Source organism: Scyliorhinus torazame, chromosome 31 (assembly GCF_047496885.1).
Source record: "Scyliorhinus torazame isolate Kashiwa2021f chromosome 31, sScyTor2.1, whole genome shotgun sequence".
Taxonomy (NCBI): domain Eukaryota; kingdom Metazoa; phylum Chordata; class Chondrichthyes; order Carcharhiniformes; family Scyliorhinidae; genus Scyliorhinus; species Scyliorhinus torazame.
Window position 1 is genome coordinate 32,350,124 of NC_092737.1, and position 16,537 is coordinate 32,366,660.

The window sequence follows — 16,537 nt, forward strand, 5'->3', positions numbered from 1 at the left end:
GCAGAAGAAACAGCGGGGCCCGGCAGCATTAGCGGACCGTCTCTCAGCGCAGGCCTGCGGGGTCAGGGGGAAGGTCTGTGGGGCTGCCGCTGCGGGGTGCCACGCAGCCCAGGGGGCCACCGCGCGGTCGGGTGCATAGGACCGCGCGTTTTGGGAGGCTACATCCATGGACCCTGCCAGGGCCCGTGCCTCTCTAAGTCCCAGGGTGTCCTTTTCTAGGAGTCTTTGGTGGATCTCTGAGGAGCTCATACCTGCTACGAAGGCATCCCTGATTAAAAGTTCCGTGTGCTCGCTCCCCGAAACTTACGGGCAGCCACAGTTAGGGCCCAGCCCCAGTAGCGCCCGGTAGAACTCCTCCAACGATTCCCCGGGGCTTTGCCGTCTAGTTGCAAGCAGGTGACGTGCGTAGACCTGATTTACAGGGCGGATATAATGTCTTTTTAACAGTTCGATCGCAGCATTGAAATCCTCCGCCTCCTCGATAAGAGTGTAGATCCCAGGGCTGACCCTTGAGTGCAGGAGACGCATTTTCTGTCCCTCTGTGGGGGTGCCTCCGGCCGTCTCGAGGTAGCCTTTAAAGCCCGCCAGCCAGTGTTTAAATATCGCCGCAGAGTTCTCCGCGTGGGGGCTGAGTTCCCAACTTTGCTCTGATGTCCTGAAGCATTCGGACGCTATTCCCCTCCCTGTTGCAGATATGCTTCTCCCTGGCCCTGCAAAATATTCCTTCTCCGCACATCTGTGGAGCCTCACGATGACTGCGGTTCCCCAGCTCGAGGCGTCTGCCTCGGAAACCGATGCGCTCAGTCCACTTCGGGCACCTTATTGAGCATCACGACGGCACAGTGGTTAGCACTGTGGCTTCGCAGCTCCAGGGTCCCAGGTTCGATTCCTGGCTTGGGTCACTGTCTGTGCGGAGTCGGCACATCCTCCCCGTGTCTGCGTGGGTTTCCTCCGGGTGCTCCGGTTTCCTCCCACTGTCCAAAGATGTGCGGGTTAGGTGGATTGGCCGTTAAAAAATGCCCTTAGTGTCCAAAATTGCCCTTCGTGTTGGGTGGGGTTACAGGGTTATGGGGATAGGGCGGGGGTGTGGGCCTGGGTAGGGTGCTCTTTCCAAGAGCCGGTGCAGACTCAGTGGGCCGAATGGCCTCCTTCTGGACTGTAAATTCTATGATAATGCCCCCCAGCATCTTCGAGACGTATCTCGTGTCACTCCCACCTTCCACTCCTTCAGGCAGGTTCGGCCTTCTCGAGGTATTTTCCTGCTCCTCCACCTTTGCCCTCAATGTTTTACACGGGTCCCCTAGCAGCCCTGCCTCCAGGGTCCCCACACGATCGCTGTGGTCCGGGATCACTCCTTCGAATCTGCGACCCCTGCACCTCCAAACCCGTTCCATCGAACTCTTCCGGGGGTGCCCCAGCTCCTTCGATGGCCTTTGAGCGATCCTCCCACGTTTCCTTCCTCTGCTACTGGAATTCCTCCTCAATAAAAGCCACCCGCTCCTCCAGCTGGGTCGTTGCAGTGTGCATCAGCCCCCCCCTTCAGCCCTCCCCCCCCCCCCCCCCCCTTCAGCCCCCCCCCTTCAGCCATCCTTCCACCGGCTGCCGCTGCAGTACAGGTTTCCTCAAACTCTCTGGCCCTGGCCTCACTCCGTCTGCTGGGTTTGAGAACCAGCAGACACACCAATCCCGGGGGGGGGGGGGGAAATACTCCACCAACATTCAACCTACGCCCTTCATCAACATTGCACCCACAATCGGGTAAGAAGAGCTCTTTCCCGTGCCTTCAAGCAGGAGCAGCCCGGTGTGTAACCACTCCCGCCATGGTCACCACCGGAAGTCACTAGTTGGGTGAGTTTCGGACAAGGGAACATACAGAGGGAGTGGACACCATCTCATTAATAGTGGGAGAGGCTGGAGGAGGGAATGGCCGCCTCCTGTGCACAATGGGCTAGAACAAAAAGAACAAAGAAATGTACAGCCCAGGAACAGGCCCTTCGGCCCTCCAAGCCCGTGCCGACCACACTGCCCGACTAAACTACAATCTTCTACACTTCCTGGGTCCGTATCCCTCTATTCCCATCCTATTCATATATTTGTCAAGATGCCCCTTAAATGTCCCTATCGTCCCTGCTTCCACTACCTCCTCCGGTAGCGAGTTCCAGGTACCCACTACCCTCTGCATAAAAAACCTGCCTCGTACATCTACTCTAAACCTTGCCCCTCTCACCTTAAACCTATGCCCCCTAGTAATTGACCCCTCTACCCTGGGGAAAAGCCTCTGACTATCCACTCTGTCTATGCCCCTCATAATTTTGTATACCTCTATCAGGTCTCCCCTCAACCTCCTTCGTTCCAGTGAGAACAAACCGGGTTTATTCAATCGCTCCTCATAGCTAATGCCCTCCATACCAGGCAACATTCTGGTAAATCTCTTCTGCACCCTCTCTAAAGCCTCCACATCCTTCTGGTAGTGTGGCGACCAGAATTGAACACTGTACTCTAAGTGTGGCCTAACTAAGGTTCTATACAGCTGCAACATGACTTGCCAATTCTTATACTCAATGCCCCGGCCAATGAAGGCAAGCATGCCGTATGCCTTCTTGACTACCTTCTCCACCTGTGTTGCCACTTTCGGTGACCTGCGGACCTGTACTCCTAGATCTCTCTGACTTTCAATACTCTTGAGGGTTAGAATCATAGAAGTTTACAGCATGGAAACAGGCCCTTCGGCCCAACCAGTCCATGCCGCCCAGTTTTTACCATTAAGCTAGTCCCAGATGCCCGCACTTGGCCCATAACCCTCTATACCCATCTTACCCATGTAACTATCTAAATGCTTTTTAAAAGACACAATTGTACCCGCCTCTACTACTACCTCTGGCAGCCCATTCCAGACACTCACTACCCTCTGAGTGAAGAAATTGCCCCTCTGGGCCCTTCTGAATCTCTCCCCTCTCACCTTCAACCTATGCCCTCTAGTTTTAGACTCCCCTACCTTTGGGAAAAGATGTTGACTATCTACCTTATCTATGCCCCTCATTATTTTATAGACCTCTATAAGATCACCCCTAAGCCTCCTACGCTCCAGGGAAAAAAGTCCCAGTCTATCCAGCCTCTCCTTATAACTCAAACCATCAAGTCCCGGTAACATCCTAGTAAATCTTTTCTGCACTCTTTCCAGTTTAATAATATCCTTTCTATAATAGGGTGACCAGAACTGCACACAGTATTCCAAGTGTGGCCGTACCAATGTCTTGTACAACTTCAACAAGACATCCCAACTCCTGTATTCAATGTTCTGACCAATGAAACCAAGCATGCCGAATGCCTTCTTCACCACCCTGTCCACCTGCGACTCCACCTTCAAGGAGCTATGAACCTGTACTCCTAGATCTCTTTGTTCTATAACTCTCCCCAACGCCATACCATTAACTGAGTAGGTCCTGGCCTGATTCGATCTGCCAAAATGCATCACCTCACATTTATCTAAATTAAACTCCATCTGCCATTCGTCGGCCCACTGGCCTAATTGATCAAGATCCCGTTGCAATCCTAGATAACCTTCTTCACTATCCACTGTGCCACCAATCTTGGTGTCATCTGCAAACTTACTAACCATGCCTCCTAAATTCTCATCCAAATCATTAATATAAATCACAAATAACAGTGGACCCAGCACCGATCCCTGAGGCACACCACTGGTCACAGGCCTCCAGTTTGAAAAACAACCCTCTACAACCACCCTCTGCCTTCTGTCATCCAGCCAATTTTGAATCCAATTGACAACCTCACCCTGGATCCCGTGAGCTTTAACCTCCTGCAACAACCTACCATGCGGTACCTTGTCAAAGGCTTTGCTAAAGTCCATGTCGACAACGTCTACTGCTCTGCCCTCATCTACCTTCTTGGTCACCCCCTCAAAAAACTCAATCAAATTTGTGAGACATGATTTTCCACGCACAAAGCCATGCTGACTGCCCCGAATCAGTCCTTGCCTCTCTAAATGCTTGTAGATCCTGTCTCTCAGAATACCTTCTAGCAACTTACCTACTACAGACGTTAGGCTCACCGGTCTGTAGTTCCCAGGCTTTTCCCTGCTGCCCTTCTTAAACAAGGGCACAACATTTGCCACACTCCAATCTTCAGGCATCTCACCTGTGGCTGCCGATGATTCAAATATCTCTGTTAGGGGACCTGCAATTTCCTCCCTAGCCTCCCACAACATCCTGGGATACATTTCATCAGGTCCCGGGGATTTATCTACCTTGATGCGCTTTAAGACTTCCAGCACCTCCTCCTCTGTAATATGCACACTTCTCAAGACATCACTATTTATTTCCCTTAGTTTCCTAACATCCATGCCTTTCTCCACCGTGAATACCGATGAGAAATATTCATTCAGGATCTCACCCAACTCTTGTGGCTCTGCACATAGATGCCCTTGTTGATCCTTAAGAGGCCCTACTCTGTCCCTAGTTACTCTTTTCCCCTTTATGTATCTGTAGAATCTCTTTGGATTCTCCCTTGCATTATTTGCCAAAGCAATTTCATGTCCCCTTTTTGCCCTCCTGATTTCCCTCTTAACTCTATTTCGACAATCTCTATACTCTTCAAGGGATCCACTTGATCCCAGTTGTTTATGTACGTCATATGCCTCCTTCTTCTTTTTGACCAGAGTCTCAATATCTCGAGTCATCCAGGGTTCCCTACTTCTACCAGCCTTGCCCTTCACTCTAAGGGGAATGTGCTTACCCTGCACCCTGGTTAACACATTTTTAAAAGCCTCCCATTTACCAGCCGTCCCTTTGCCTGCCAACAGTCTCCCCCAATCTACCTCTGAAAGTTCCTGTCTGATACCATCAAAATTGGCCTTGCCCCAATTAAGAATTTTAACTCTTGGGCCAGACCTATCATTCTCCATAGCTATCTTAAAACTAATGGAGTTATGGTCACTTGTCCCAAAGTGATCCCTCACTAGCACTTCTGTCACTTGCCCTTCCTTATTTCCCAAGACGAGGTCAAGTTTTGCCCCCTCTCTAGTCGGTCCATCCACACACTGAATGAGAAATTCCTCCTGAATACACTCAACAAATTTCCCTCCATCCAAGCCCCTAATGCTATGGCTGTCCCAGTCAATGTTGGGAAAGTTAAAGTCCCCTACTACTACCACCCTATTATTCTTGCAGCTATCTGTAATCCCCTTACATATTTGCTCCTCAATTTCCCGCTGACTATTTGGGGGCCTGTAGTACAGTCCTACCAAGGTGATCTCTCCCTTCTTATTTTTCAGTTCCACCCATATAGACTCAGTGGGCGAACCCTCGGATATATCCCCTCTAAGTACTGCCGTGATGTTCTCCCTAATCAAAAACGCCACTCCCCCTCCTCTCTTACCTCCTGTTCTATCCTTTCTATAGCATCTGTACCCCGGCACATTGAGCTGCCAGTCCTGCCCCTCCCTTAGCCATGTTTCAGTCATAGCTAGAATATCCCAGTCCCATGTGCCTGTCCATGCCCCGAGTTCATCTGCTTTGCCCGTCAGGCCCCTTGCATTGAAATAAATGCAGTTTAATGTAGACCTTCCTTGCTCTCTGCCCTGCTTTCTCTGGTCATGCTTTACACACACTCCCTTCCTGCCTTTTGTTTCCGTCCCCACTGACTTCCTACATCGGTTCCCATCCCCCTGCCACATTAGTTTAAACCCTCCCCAACTGCACCAGCAAACACACCCCCGAGAACATTGGTTCCGGTCCCACCCAGATGCAGACCGTCCGATTTGTACAGGTCCCACCTCCCCCAGAACCGGTCCCAATGTCCCAGGAATTTGAAACCCTCCCTCTTGCACCGTCTCTCAAGCCACGTATTCATCCTAGCTATCCTGTCATTCCTACTCTGACTATCACGTGGCACTGGTAGCAATCCTGAGATTACTACCTTTGAGGTCCTACTTTTTAGTTTAACTCCTAACTCCCTAAATTCAGCTTGTAGGACCTCATCCCGTTTTTTACCTATATCGTTGGTGTCTATATGCACCACGACAGCTGGCTGTTCACCCTCCCCCTCCAGAATGCCCTGCAGCCGCTCCGAGACATCCTTGACCCTTGCACCAGGGAGGCAACATACCAACCTGGATTCTCGTTTGCGTCCGCAGAAACGCCTGTCTATTCCCCTTACAATTGAATCCCCTATCACTATAGCTCTGCCACTCTTTTTCCCGCCCTTCTGTGCAGCAGAGCCAGCCACGGTGCCATGAACCTGGCTGCTGCCACCTTCCCCTGGTGAGCCATCTCCCCCAACAGTTTCCAAAACGGTAAATCTGTTTTGGAGGGAGATGACCGCAGGGGATCCCTGCACTGCCTTCCAACTCTTCCTCTGTCTGTTGGTCACCCATTCCCTATCTGCCTCAGTAATTTTAATCTGCGGTGTGACCAACTCACTGAATGTGCTATCCACAACTTCCTCAGCATCGCGGATGCTCCAAAGTGAAGCATCTCACAAGAGGAGCATGACACGGGTCTGAGCTCTCCTGCCATGACTTAAACCTGAAGTTAAATTTGAACTACACTACACAGCTAAGAGAAAGTCAAAGAGAGAGAAATCACTTACCAGTCACAAGCCAATCACTTACCTGCTGGCTGTGATGTAATTGCTCCCGAGACTCCCTCACAGGTCTGCTTCTCTGCACCTCCTTCAGGTAAGCACCAAATTCCCTTAACTAGTTAATTAATTTAGAGGTGAAGCACCTCTTACCCGAACTCAGCCTTACCCAAACTCTGATACACTCTGTTTGCCTCCAGCTCTCCGTTTCTATAGGCACTTCAGCCACACCCTTTGTATCCTTCCTGATTTACAGTCAGCCAATAGGCCTGCTCCCGAAACTGATCTCCCGAACTAACAGCTGACCTGCAAGGGAAGGAGGTTTTTAAACCGTACTTACCTCACCCAGGCCGCAAACTTTTAAACTGTCCGCTCTGCTTCACAGCTCCCGCGCTTTTTCAATCTCCCGCGCTGTTTTCAATGTCCCGGCTCCCTCTCTCTCCCACTCCCAGCTGACCTGCAAGGTAAGGAGGTTGTTAAACAGTACTTACCTCTCCCAGGCCGCGAACTTTTAAACTGTCCGCTCTGCCTCGCAGCTCCCGCTGGGTAAGATCAAGTTTAAAGCTGCAGACAGTTCTGGTCTTAAACCAGTGACAAAATGGGTTTTACAAGATCCCAATGCACTCATTTCACAGTTTTCCTCTTTTGGCTGGAGATCTATTCCAGAAAACTCCTTCCAAACTGTTTCAAACATTTCATCATAGTTTGTGAGGTCTATTAAATGTTTTTGAACCCAGGCTGTTGTCTTTATCACTTCAACTCCAAGCTGTTTGGTGCTTAATGGGTTAAGTTGTATTACACTTTGTTTGCCGCTAGGCTCGTTGTTCAACTGAATAGGCTTTTCTTGTTTAACAATCTCAGAGTATATTAAAGCTGCCATGAGAGGCTTTTGGATTGGGGCCAGCAGGATGTCTTGGTCGGTCTCTGAGTGAGATAACGGTTTGTTCTGGGGGAAAAAGGGTCCTTGCACCCGGAATGGACAGATAGTCCAGTTGGCCAGACTCCCCCTGTGGAATTCCGATCCGTGTATTCATTGTATTCATGTCCGTAGTAGCTTGCAATAATGCAGGATCTGATCTAGTTACCGCTGGTACAGCTCGGGCCTTAGTTAAAATCATTTCAACCCTTGCCGTTGTAGACATCATTCTTCTGTCTTGGATTGCAGGACAGTTGAAGAATATTCCCCCCCCCCCCCCCCCCCCCCCCCCCTCATTTCTTTCAGAAAAGCCCTCCCTCTACCTCCATCTGCTTTCTGCTGGCTGGGAGGGGGTGAAGTGAACATGGCGGCGGGGCCTGTGCGGGTGTGGGGGGGCGGAGGGGAGAGAGCGATCCTGCCAGACTGACCTGGGCTGGTCGCCTGCCTTCCGTGCCCTCCTCAGCCATGTGGCACAATGTGTGGTCCCCAATCCCAAGTTGCCCAGGGCTGTTTAGATAGGTTGATGTTGCTTGTATCAGCAAATCCTTCCATTTTGCACCCCCCTCTCTCTTGTGTTTATCCAGCTTCTCTTTATCCCCCCCCCCCCCCAAATCATAGGAGGCTATTTGGCCCACGTAGCCTGCACTGCCCCTCCGATACTCTACCTGGGCCTTCTCCCCTACCCCATCTGTGCCTCTCCCCTACCCCATCTGTGTGACTCCCACCAAACCTGCACATCTGAACACTGGGACAATTTGGCATGGTTGACCCACTAAATGTCTTGGTACTCGTCACCGCCCCACCCCCCACCCGGTGTGTGTGTAACCGGATCATTGTCATTCCATTGACTGGGCGCACAAGAACCCTTGGCCACTCGAGCGAGCGTCCAGCTGCACCCTCCGCTAATACCCATCGCCCAGCCAAAAACACTTGCAGACATTAAAAAGCAGATTTGGCCACGAGTCTGGGATCTTGCTGTGTGCAATATGGCTGCCATATTTCCTGTTCGACATCCATGACTGTGTTGATTGGTTGTGAAGGGGCTTGCGATGCTGCGGGGGGGAGGGTTTGCGATGCTGCGGGGGGGGGGGGGGTTTGCGATGCTGCGGGGGGGGGGGGGTTTGCGATGCTGCGGGAGGGGTTTGCGATGCTGGGGGGGGGGTGTTTGCGATGCTGGGGGGGGGGTGTTTGCGATGCTGGGGGGGGGGGTTGCGATGCTGGGGGGGGGGGCTTGCGACGCCGCGGGGGGGGGGTTTGCGACGCCGCGGGGGGGGGGTTTGCGACGCCGCGGGGGGGGGGGGCGGTTTGCGACGCCGCGGGGGGGGGGGGCGGTTTGCGATGCTGGGGGGGGGGCGGTTTGCGATGCTGGGGGGGGGGGGCGGTTTGCGATGCTGGGGGGGGGTTTGCGATGCTGGGGGGGGGGCTTGCGACACCGCGGGGGTGGTGGTTTGCGACGCCGCGGGGGGGGGGGGGTTGCGACGCCGGTGGGGGGGGGCGGGGGGATGTGATTATTCTATAATTACCCTCTTCTTTTTCTTTCCCTCCCAGACATGACATTGAAGCGGATATATTTGTTCATCAGGTAGAGACTCCTCAATATCACCAACTGTCATCTCTCAGTTTCTTCGGTGACCTTTGCGACGGGACTAACTCCAGGCTGCAGCCGAGGGTCATTGCGTCTCCTGACCCAAACTTTGGACCATTTCCATCGTATTAGCTTCCGAAACTTACCTGAGCAGCAAATATTGTTCAATTTTCATTCCCGATGTGGAATTGCCTAATTTTATTTCTAGAGAGCTTTACTCTGTATCTAACACCGTGCTGTTCCTGTCCTGGGAGTGTTTGATGGTGACAGTGTAGAGGGAGCTTTACTCTGTATCTAACCCCGTGCTGTACCTGTCCTGGGAGTGTTTGATGGGGACAGTGTAGAGGGAGCTTTACTCTGTACCTAACCCCGTGCTGTACCTGTCCTGGGAGTGTTTGATGGGGACAGTGTAGAGGGAGCTTTACTCTGTATCTAACCCCGTGCTGTACCTGTCCTGGGAGTGTTTGATGGGGACAGTGTAGAGGGAGGCTTTACTCTGTATCTAACCCCGTGCTGTACCTGTCCTGGGAGTGTTTGATGGGGACAGTGTAGAGGGAGCTTTACTCTGTACCTAACCCCGTGCTGTACCTGTCTTGGGAGTGTTTGATGGGGACAGTGTAGAGGGAGCTTTACTCTGTATCTAACCCCGTGCTGTACCTGTCCTGGGAGTGTTTGATGGGGACAGTGTAGAGGGAGCTTTACTCTGTATCTAACCCCGTGCTGTACCTGTCCTGGGAGTGTTTGATGGGGACAGTGTAGAGTCAGCTTTACTCTGTATCTAACCCCGTGCTGTAACTGTCCTGGGAGTGTTTGATGGGGACGGTGTAGAGTCAGCTTTACTCTGTATCTAACCCCGTGCTGTACCTGTCCTGGGAGTGTTTGATGGGGACAGTGTGGAGGGAGCTTTACTCTGTATCTAACCCCGTGCTGTACCTGTCCTGGGTGTGTTTGATGGGGACGGTGTAGAGGCAGCTTTACTCTGTATCTAACCCCGTGCTGTACCTGTCCTGGGAGTGTTTGATGGGGATAGTGTAGAGGGAGCTTTACTCTGTATCTAACCCCGTGCTGTGCCTGTCCTGGGAGTGTTTGATGGGGAGTGTAGAGGGAGCTTTACTCTGTATCTAACCCCGTGCTGTATCTGTCCTGTAGTGTTTGATGGGGAGTGTAGAGGGAGCTTTACTCTGTATCTAACGCCGTGCTGTACCTGTCCTGGGAGTGTTTGATGGGGACAGTGTAGAGGGAGCTTTACTCTGTATCTAACCCCGTGCTGTACCTGTCCTGGGAGTGTTTGATGGGGCAGTGTAGAGAGAGCTTTACTCTGTATCTAACCCCGTGCTGTATCTGTCCTGGGAGTGTTTGATGGGGAGTGTAGAGGGAGCTTTACTCTGTATCTAACCCCGTGCTGTGCCTGTCCTGGGAGTGTTTGATGGGGACAGTGTAGACGGAGCTTTACTCTGTATCTAACCCCGTGCTGTATCTGTCCTGGTAGTGTTTGATGGGGAGTGTAGAGGGAGCTTTACTCTGTATCTAACGCCGTGCTGTAGCTGTCCTGGGAGTGTTTGATGGGGACAGTGTAGAGGGAGCTTTACTCTGTACCTAACCCCGTGCTGTACCTGTCCTGGGAGTGTTTGATGGGGACAGTGTAGAGGGAGCTTTACTCTGTATCTAACCCCGTGCTGTACCTGTCCTGGGAGTGTTTGATGGGGACAGTGTAGAGGGAGCTTTACTCTGTATCTAACCCCGTGCTGTACCTGTCCTGGGAGTGTTTGATGGGGACAGTGTAGAGGGAGCTTTACTCTGTACCTAACCCCATGCTGTACCTGTCCTGGGAGTGTTTGATGGGGACAGTGTAGAGGGAGCTTTACTCTGTATCTAACCCCGTGCTGTACCTGTCCTGGGAGTGTTTGATGGGGACAGTGTAGAGGGAGCTTTACTCTGTATCTAACCCCGTGCTGTACCTGTCCTGGGAGTGTTTGATGGGGACAGTGTAGAGTCAGCTTTACTCTGTATCTAACCCCGTGCTGTAACTGTCCTGGGAGTGTTTGATGGGGACGGTGTAGAGTCAGCTTTACTCTGTATCTAACCCCGTGCTGTACCTGTCCTGGGAGTGTTTGATGGGGACAGTGTGGAGGGAGCTTTACTCTGTATCTAACCCCGTGCTGTACCTGTCCTGGGTGTGTTTGATGGGGACGGTGTAGAGGCAGCTTTACTCTGTATCTAACCCCGTGCTGTACCTGTCCTGGGAGTGTTTGATGGGGATAGTGTAGAGGGAGCTTTACTCTGTATCTAACCCGTGCTGTGCCTGTCCTGGGAGTGTTTGATGGGGACAGTGTAGAGGGAGCTTTACTCTGTATCTAACCCGTGCTGTACCTGTCCTGGGAGTGTTTGATGGGGACAGTGTAGAGGGAGCTTTACTCTGTATCTAACCCCGTGCTGTACCTGTCCTGGGAGTGTTTGATGGGGACAGTGTAGAGGGAGCTTTACTCTGTATCTAACCCCGTGCTGTACCCGTCCTGGGAGGGTTTGATGGGGACAGTGTAGCGGGAACTTTACTCTGTATATCTAACCCCGTGCTGTACCTGTCCTGGGAGTGTTTGATGGGGACAGTGTAGAGGGAGCTTTACCTCTGTATCTAACCCCGTGCTGTACCTGTCCTGGGAGTGTTTGATGGGGACAGTGCAGCGGGAGCTTTACTCTGCATCTAACCCCGTGCTGTACCTGTCCAGGGAGTGTTTGATGGGGACAGTGTAGAGGGAGCTTTACTCTGCATCTAACCCCGTGCTGTACCTGTCCTGGAGTGTTTGATGAAGTCTGCTCAATCCAGGTCCTGGAGAGACTGCCTGGATTACTGAGATGAGGGCTATTGAGGAATTGGGCAGAGAAGTGAGCTCCAGTTTCTGCTCTCAATTGTTGTCCTGTTATTCCTCTTGGAAGGTGTCTGCCATTGCTGGGGTATGGAGAGGGTGATGGCTCTCGAAGTCAAACAGCAGTAGATGGACCACTTTTGGACTCTCTGATGACCCCTTGTGGGAACTGTGCTACTGTGTTCCCGGGGTCAGTCTCCTCTCCCACTGTTACACCTCCTAGTTATGCATCTATCCCGTTTACGGATTGTTTCTGTGCCTGTGACATTTCCCTATCTCTGTAACCTCCTCCAGCCCCCTCTACCCCTCCCCTATCTCTGTAACCTCCTCCAGCCCCTACACCCCTCCCTATCTCTGTAACCTCCTCCAGCCCCCTCTACCCCTCCCTATCTCTGTAACCTCCTCCATCCCCCACACCCCTCCCTATCTCTGTAACCCTCCTCCAGCCCCTACACCCCTCCCTATCTCTGTAACCTCCTCCAGCCCCCTACACCCCCTCCCTATCTCTGGAACCTCCTCCAGCCCCCTATACCCCTCCCTATCTCTGGAACCTCCTCCAGCCCCCTATACCCCTCCCTATCTCTGTAACCTCCTCCAGCCCCTACACCCCCTCCCTATCTCTCTAACCTCCAACCCCTATACCCATCCCTATCTCTGTCACCTCTTACACCCCTCCTATCTCTGTAACCTCCTCCATCCCCACACCCCTCCCTATATCTGTAACCTCCTCCAGCTCCTGATACCCCTCCCTATCTCTGTAACTTTCCTCCAACCCCTACACCCCTCCATCTCTCTGTAACCTCCTCCAACCCCCTACAACCCCTCCATATCTCTGTAACCTCCTCCAACCCCTATACCCCTCCCTATCTCTGTACCCTCCTCCAGTCCCTACACCCCTCCCTATCTCTGTAACCTCCTCCAGCCCTTACCACCCCTCCCTATCACTGTAACCTCCAACCCCTATACCCCTCCCTATGTCTGTACCCTCCTCCAGTCCCTACACCCCTCCCTATCTCTGTAACCTCCTCCAGCCCCCTATACCCCTCCCTATCTCTGAACCCTCCTCCCCAACCCCTACTACCCTCCCTATCTCTGTAACCTCCAACCCCTATACCCCTCCCTATCTCTGTCACCTCAACCCCAAACCCCTCCCTATCTCTGTAACCTCCTCCAGCCCCCTATACCCCCTCCCTATCTCTGTAACCTCCTCCAACCCCTACACCCCTCCCTATCTCTGTAACCTCCTCCAACCCCTACAACCCTCCCTATCTCTGTACCCTCCTCCAGCCCCTACACCCCTCCCTATCTCTGTAACCTCCTCCATCCCCACACCCCTCCCTATCTCTGTGACCTCCTCCAGCCCCCTCTACCCCTCCCTATCTCTGTAACCTCCTACAACCCCTACATCCCTCCCTATCTCTGTAACCTCTTCCAGCCCCTACACCCCCTCCCTATCTCTCTACCCTCCAACCCCTACACCCCTGCCTATCCCTGTCACCTCCTACACCTCTCCCTATCTCTGTCACCTCCTCCAGCCTCTACACCCCTCCCTCTCTCTAACCTCCTCCTGCCCCTACACCCTCCCTATCTCTGTAACCTCCTCCAGCCCCTACACCCCTCCCTATCTCTGTAACCTCCAACCCCTACACCCCTCCCTATCTCTGTAACCTCCTCTAGCCCCCTACACCCCTCCCTATCTCTAACCTCCTCCAGCCCCTACACCCCTCCCTATCTCTGTAACCTCCTCCAGCCCCATATACCCCCTCCCTATCTCTGTACCCTCCTCCAGTCCCTACACCCCTCCTTATCTCTGTAACCTCTTCCAGCCCCCTATACCCTCCCTATCTCTGTAACCTCCTCCAGCCCCTATACCCTCCCTATCTCTGTAACCTCCCCCAGCCCCCTATACCCTCCCTATCTCTGTAACCTCCTCCAGCCCCCTACACCCCCTCCCCTATCTCTGTAACCTCCTCCAGCCCCCTACACTCCTCCCTATCTCTGTAACCTCCTCCAGCCCCTACACCCCTCCCTATCTCTGTAACCTCCTCTGGCCTCTCACCATCTCTGTAACAGAATCACAGAATAATACAGCACAAAACAGGCCCTTCAGCCCCTCGAGACTGCACTGACACATAAATCCCCTGAGCTGCCGACCTAACCCCATTCCCCAGCACTCGGCCCCACAGCCTCGAACGTTGCGACGTACAAGTGCTCACCCGGGTACTTCTTAAAGGGTGTGAGGCAACCCGCCTCTACCCCCCTCCAGCAGCGCGTTCCAGACCCTCACCACCCTCCCAGGCAGCGCGTTCCAGACCCTCACCCCCCTCCCAGGCAGCGCGTTCCAGACCCTCACCCCCCTCCCAGGCAGCGCGTTCCAGACCCTCACCACTCTCTGGGGAAAAGGTTTATCCTCAAATCCCCCCCCCTCGTCCCTCACCTTGAACTTGTGTCCCCCTCGTAACCGACCCTTCAACTGAGGGGACCAGCTGCTCCCTCTCCACCCTGTCCGTGCCCCTCAGAATCTTGTCCACCTCGATCAGGCCGCCCCTCAGTCTTCTCTGCTCCAGAGAAAACAACCCCAGCATATCCACCCTCTCTTCATAACTGAAATGTTCCATCCCAGGCACCATCCTGGTGAATCTCCTCTGCACCCCCTCCAGTCCAATCACATCCTTCCTATAATGTGGCGACCAGAACTGCACACAGTGCTCCCGCTGTGGCCTCACCAAAGTTCTGTCCAACTCCAACATGACCTCCCTGCTTTTGTAATCACAGCCTCGATTGATAAAGGCCAGTGTCCCATGTGCCTTTTTCACCTCCCTATTAAGCTGCCCTTCTGCCTTCGGAGATCTCTGGACAAACCTGCCAAGGTCCCTTTGTTCCTGGGAACTTCCCGGTGTCAGGCCGTTCACTGAATACTTCCTGGTCACATTACTCCTTCCAAAGTGCATCAGCTCACACTTTTCAGGGTTAAATTCCATCTGCCACTTCTCTGCCCATTTAGCCATCCCGTCTGTCTCCCTGTGACCCGAGACACTCAGCCTCACTGTTACCCACCCGGCCAATCTGTGTGTCATCCGCAAACTGACTGATCCCAACCCCCCGACCTAGTCATCGGTCGTTTATATAAATGGCAACAATAGAGGACCCAACACCGATCCCTGTGGTACCCCACTGGTCACTGGCTTCCAGTCAGTAACGCAGCCGTCTGTCATCACCCTCTGTCTCCTCCGGCTGAGCCAATTTTGAATCCACCGTAACAAATCCCCCTGTATCCCAGGTGCATTTACGTTCTTTATAAATCTCCCATGTGGGACCTTGTCAAAGGCTTTGCTGAAATCCATGTAAAACTACATCAACTGCACCACCCTCATCTACACACCTGGTCACACGCTCAAAAAATTCAATCAAATTTGTTAGACGTGGCCTCCCTCTGACACAGCCACGCTGACTATTCCTGATCAAACTTTGCCTCTCCAAGTGGAGATGGAATAGTTTCACTGGTCTGTAGTTCCCTGTCTTACTGCGCACTTTCTTAAATATTGGGACCACTGTTCTCCTAATCCTCTGGCACCTCCCCTGGGGTTTGTGAAATATTTGTGGACAGGAGAGCGGGGAAAGCCTTGGTCAATGGTCCACGCTGGCTATGAGCATCTGTATTTCGCTGTGACTGCTTGTTGGGAAATGTTTGTGTTATTAACTTGCTGCTTTAACTCTTCAAACCCTGTCCCTGTCCTCTCCGGGCAGACGGCCATCACGAGAAACAATCCCCGCAAGTTTCTACGCAGCGTCGGAGGGGGAGAGGTGGTGGAGTTCGATGTCGCCCAGGGCGAGAAGGTGCACTTCTGATTTTCTTTTGGTTTGGTGTGGGGTGGGGGCGTGTCGCTGCTGGCCGGTCCCAGCATTTATTGCCCTCCCTAATTGCCCCCTCGAAGGTGGTGGGTGAGCCGCCGCATTTAAACCGCTGCAGTCCCTGTGGTGTAGGTACACTCACCGTGCTGTTAGGGAGGGAGTTCCAGGGTGTTGCCCCGGCGACAGTGAAGGAACGCCGATATATTTCCCAGTTGGGGTGGGGAGTGACTCGGAGGGGAACCTCCAGGTGGTGGGGTTCCCAGGTATCTGCTGCTCTTGTCCTTCGAGATGGCAGAGGGGGTGGGTTTGGAAGGTGCTGCCTGAGGAACCTCGGTGAGTCGCTGCCGTGCATCTTGTAGACGGACACACGGCTGCCACTGTGCGTCGGGGGGGGGGGGGGGGGGGGGGGGGGGAGTGAATGTTTAAAGAGATTTAGATGACTGAATGAAATGAAATTTGCTTATTGTCACAAGTCAGCTTCAATGAAGTTACTGTGAAAAGCCCCTAGTTGCCACATTCCGGCTCCTGTTCAGGGAGGCTGGTACGGGAATTGAACCGTGCTGCTGGTCTGCTTTAAAAGCCAGCTATTTAGCCCAGTGTGCTAAACCAGCCCCAGAGTGAACCAGATTTTTTTTCCCCCTGGTTGGTGTTGGTGCCTCTGGCACCTGGGGCGGGGGGGGGCGGGGGTTTCCAGCAGGGGGCACACTGGGTAAGGATCACCTC

At 53.0% G+C, this 16,537-nt stretch overlaps 1 protein-coding gene across 1 annotated transcript in view; it reads left to right on the forward strand.

The window, feature by feature from the left end:
• The window catches only part of LOC140404602 (Y-box-binding protein 2-like), a 48,529-nt gene that overhangs the window by 10,622 nt on the left and 21,370 nt on the right, over nt 1-16,537 (forward strand). The window contains 2 exon segments of the mRNA XM_072493203.1: nt 9,062-9,095; nt 15,710-15,799. Of these exon segments, the coding sequence (XP_072349304.1) occupies nt 9,062-9,095; nt 15,710-15,799 (124 nt within the window).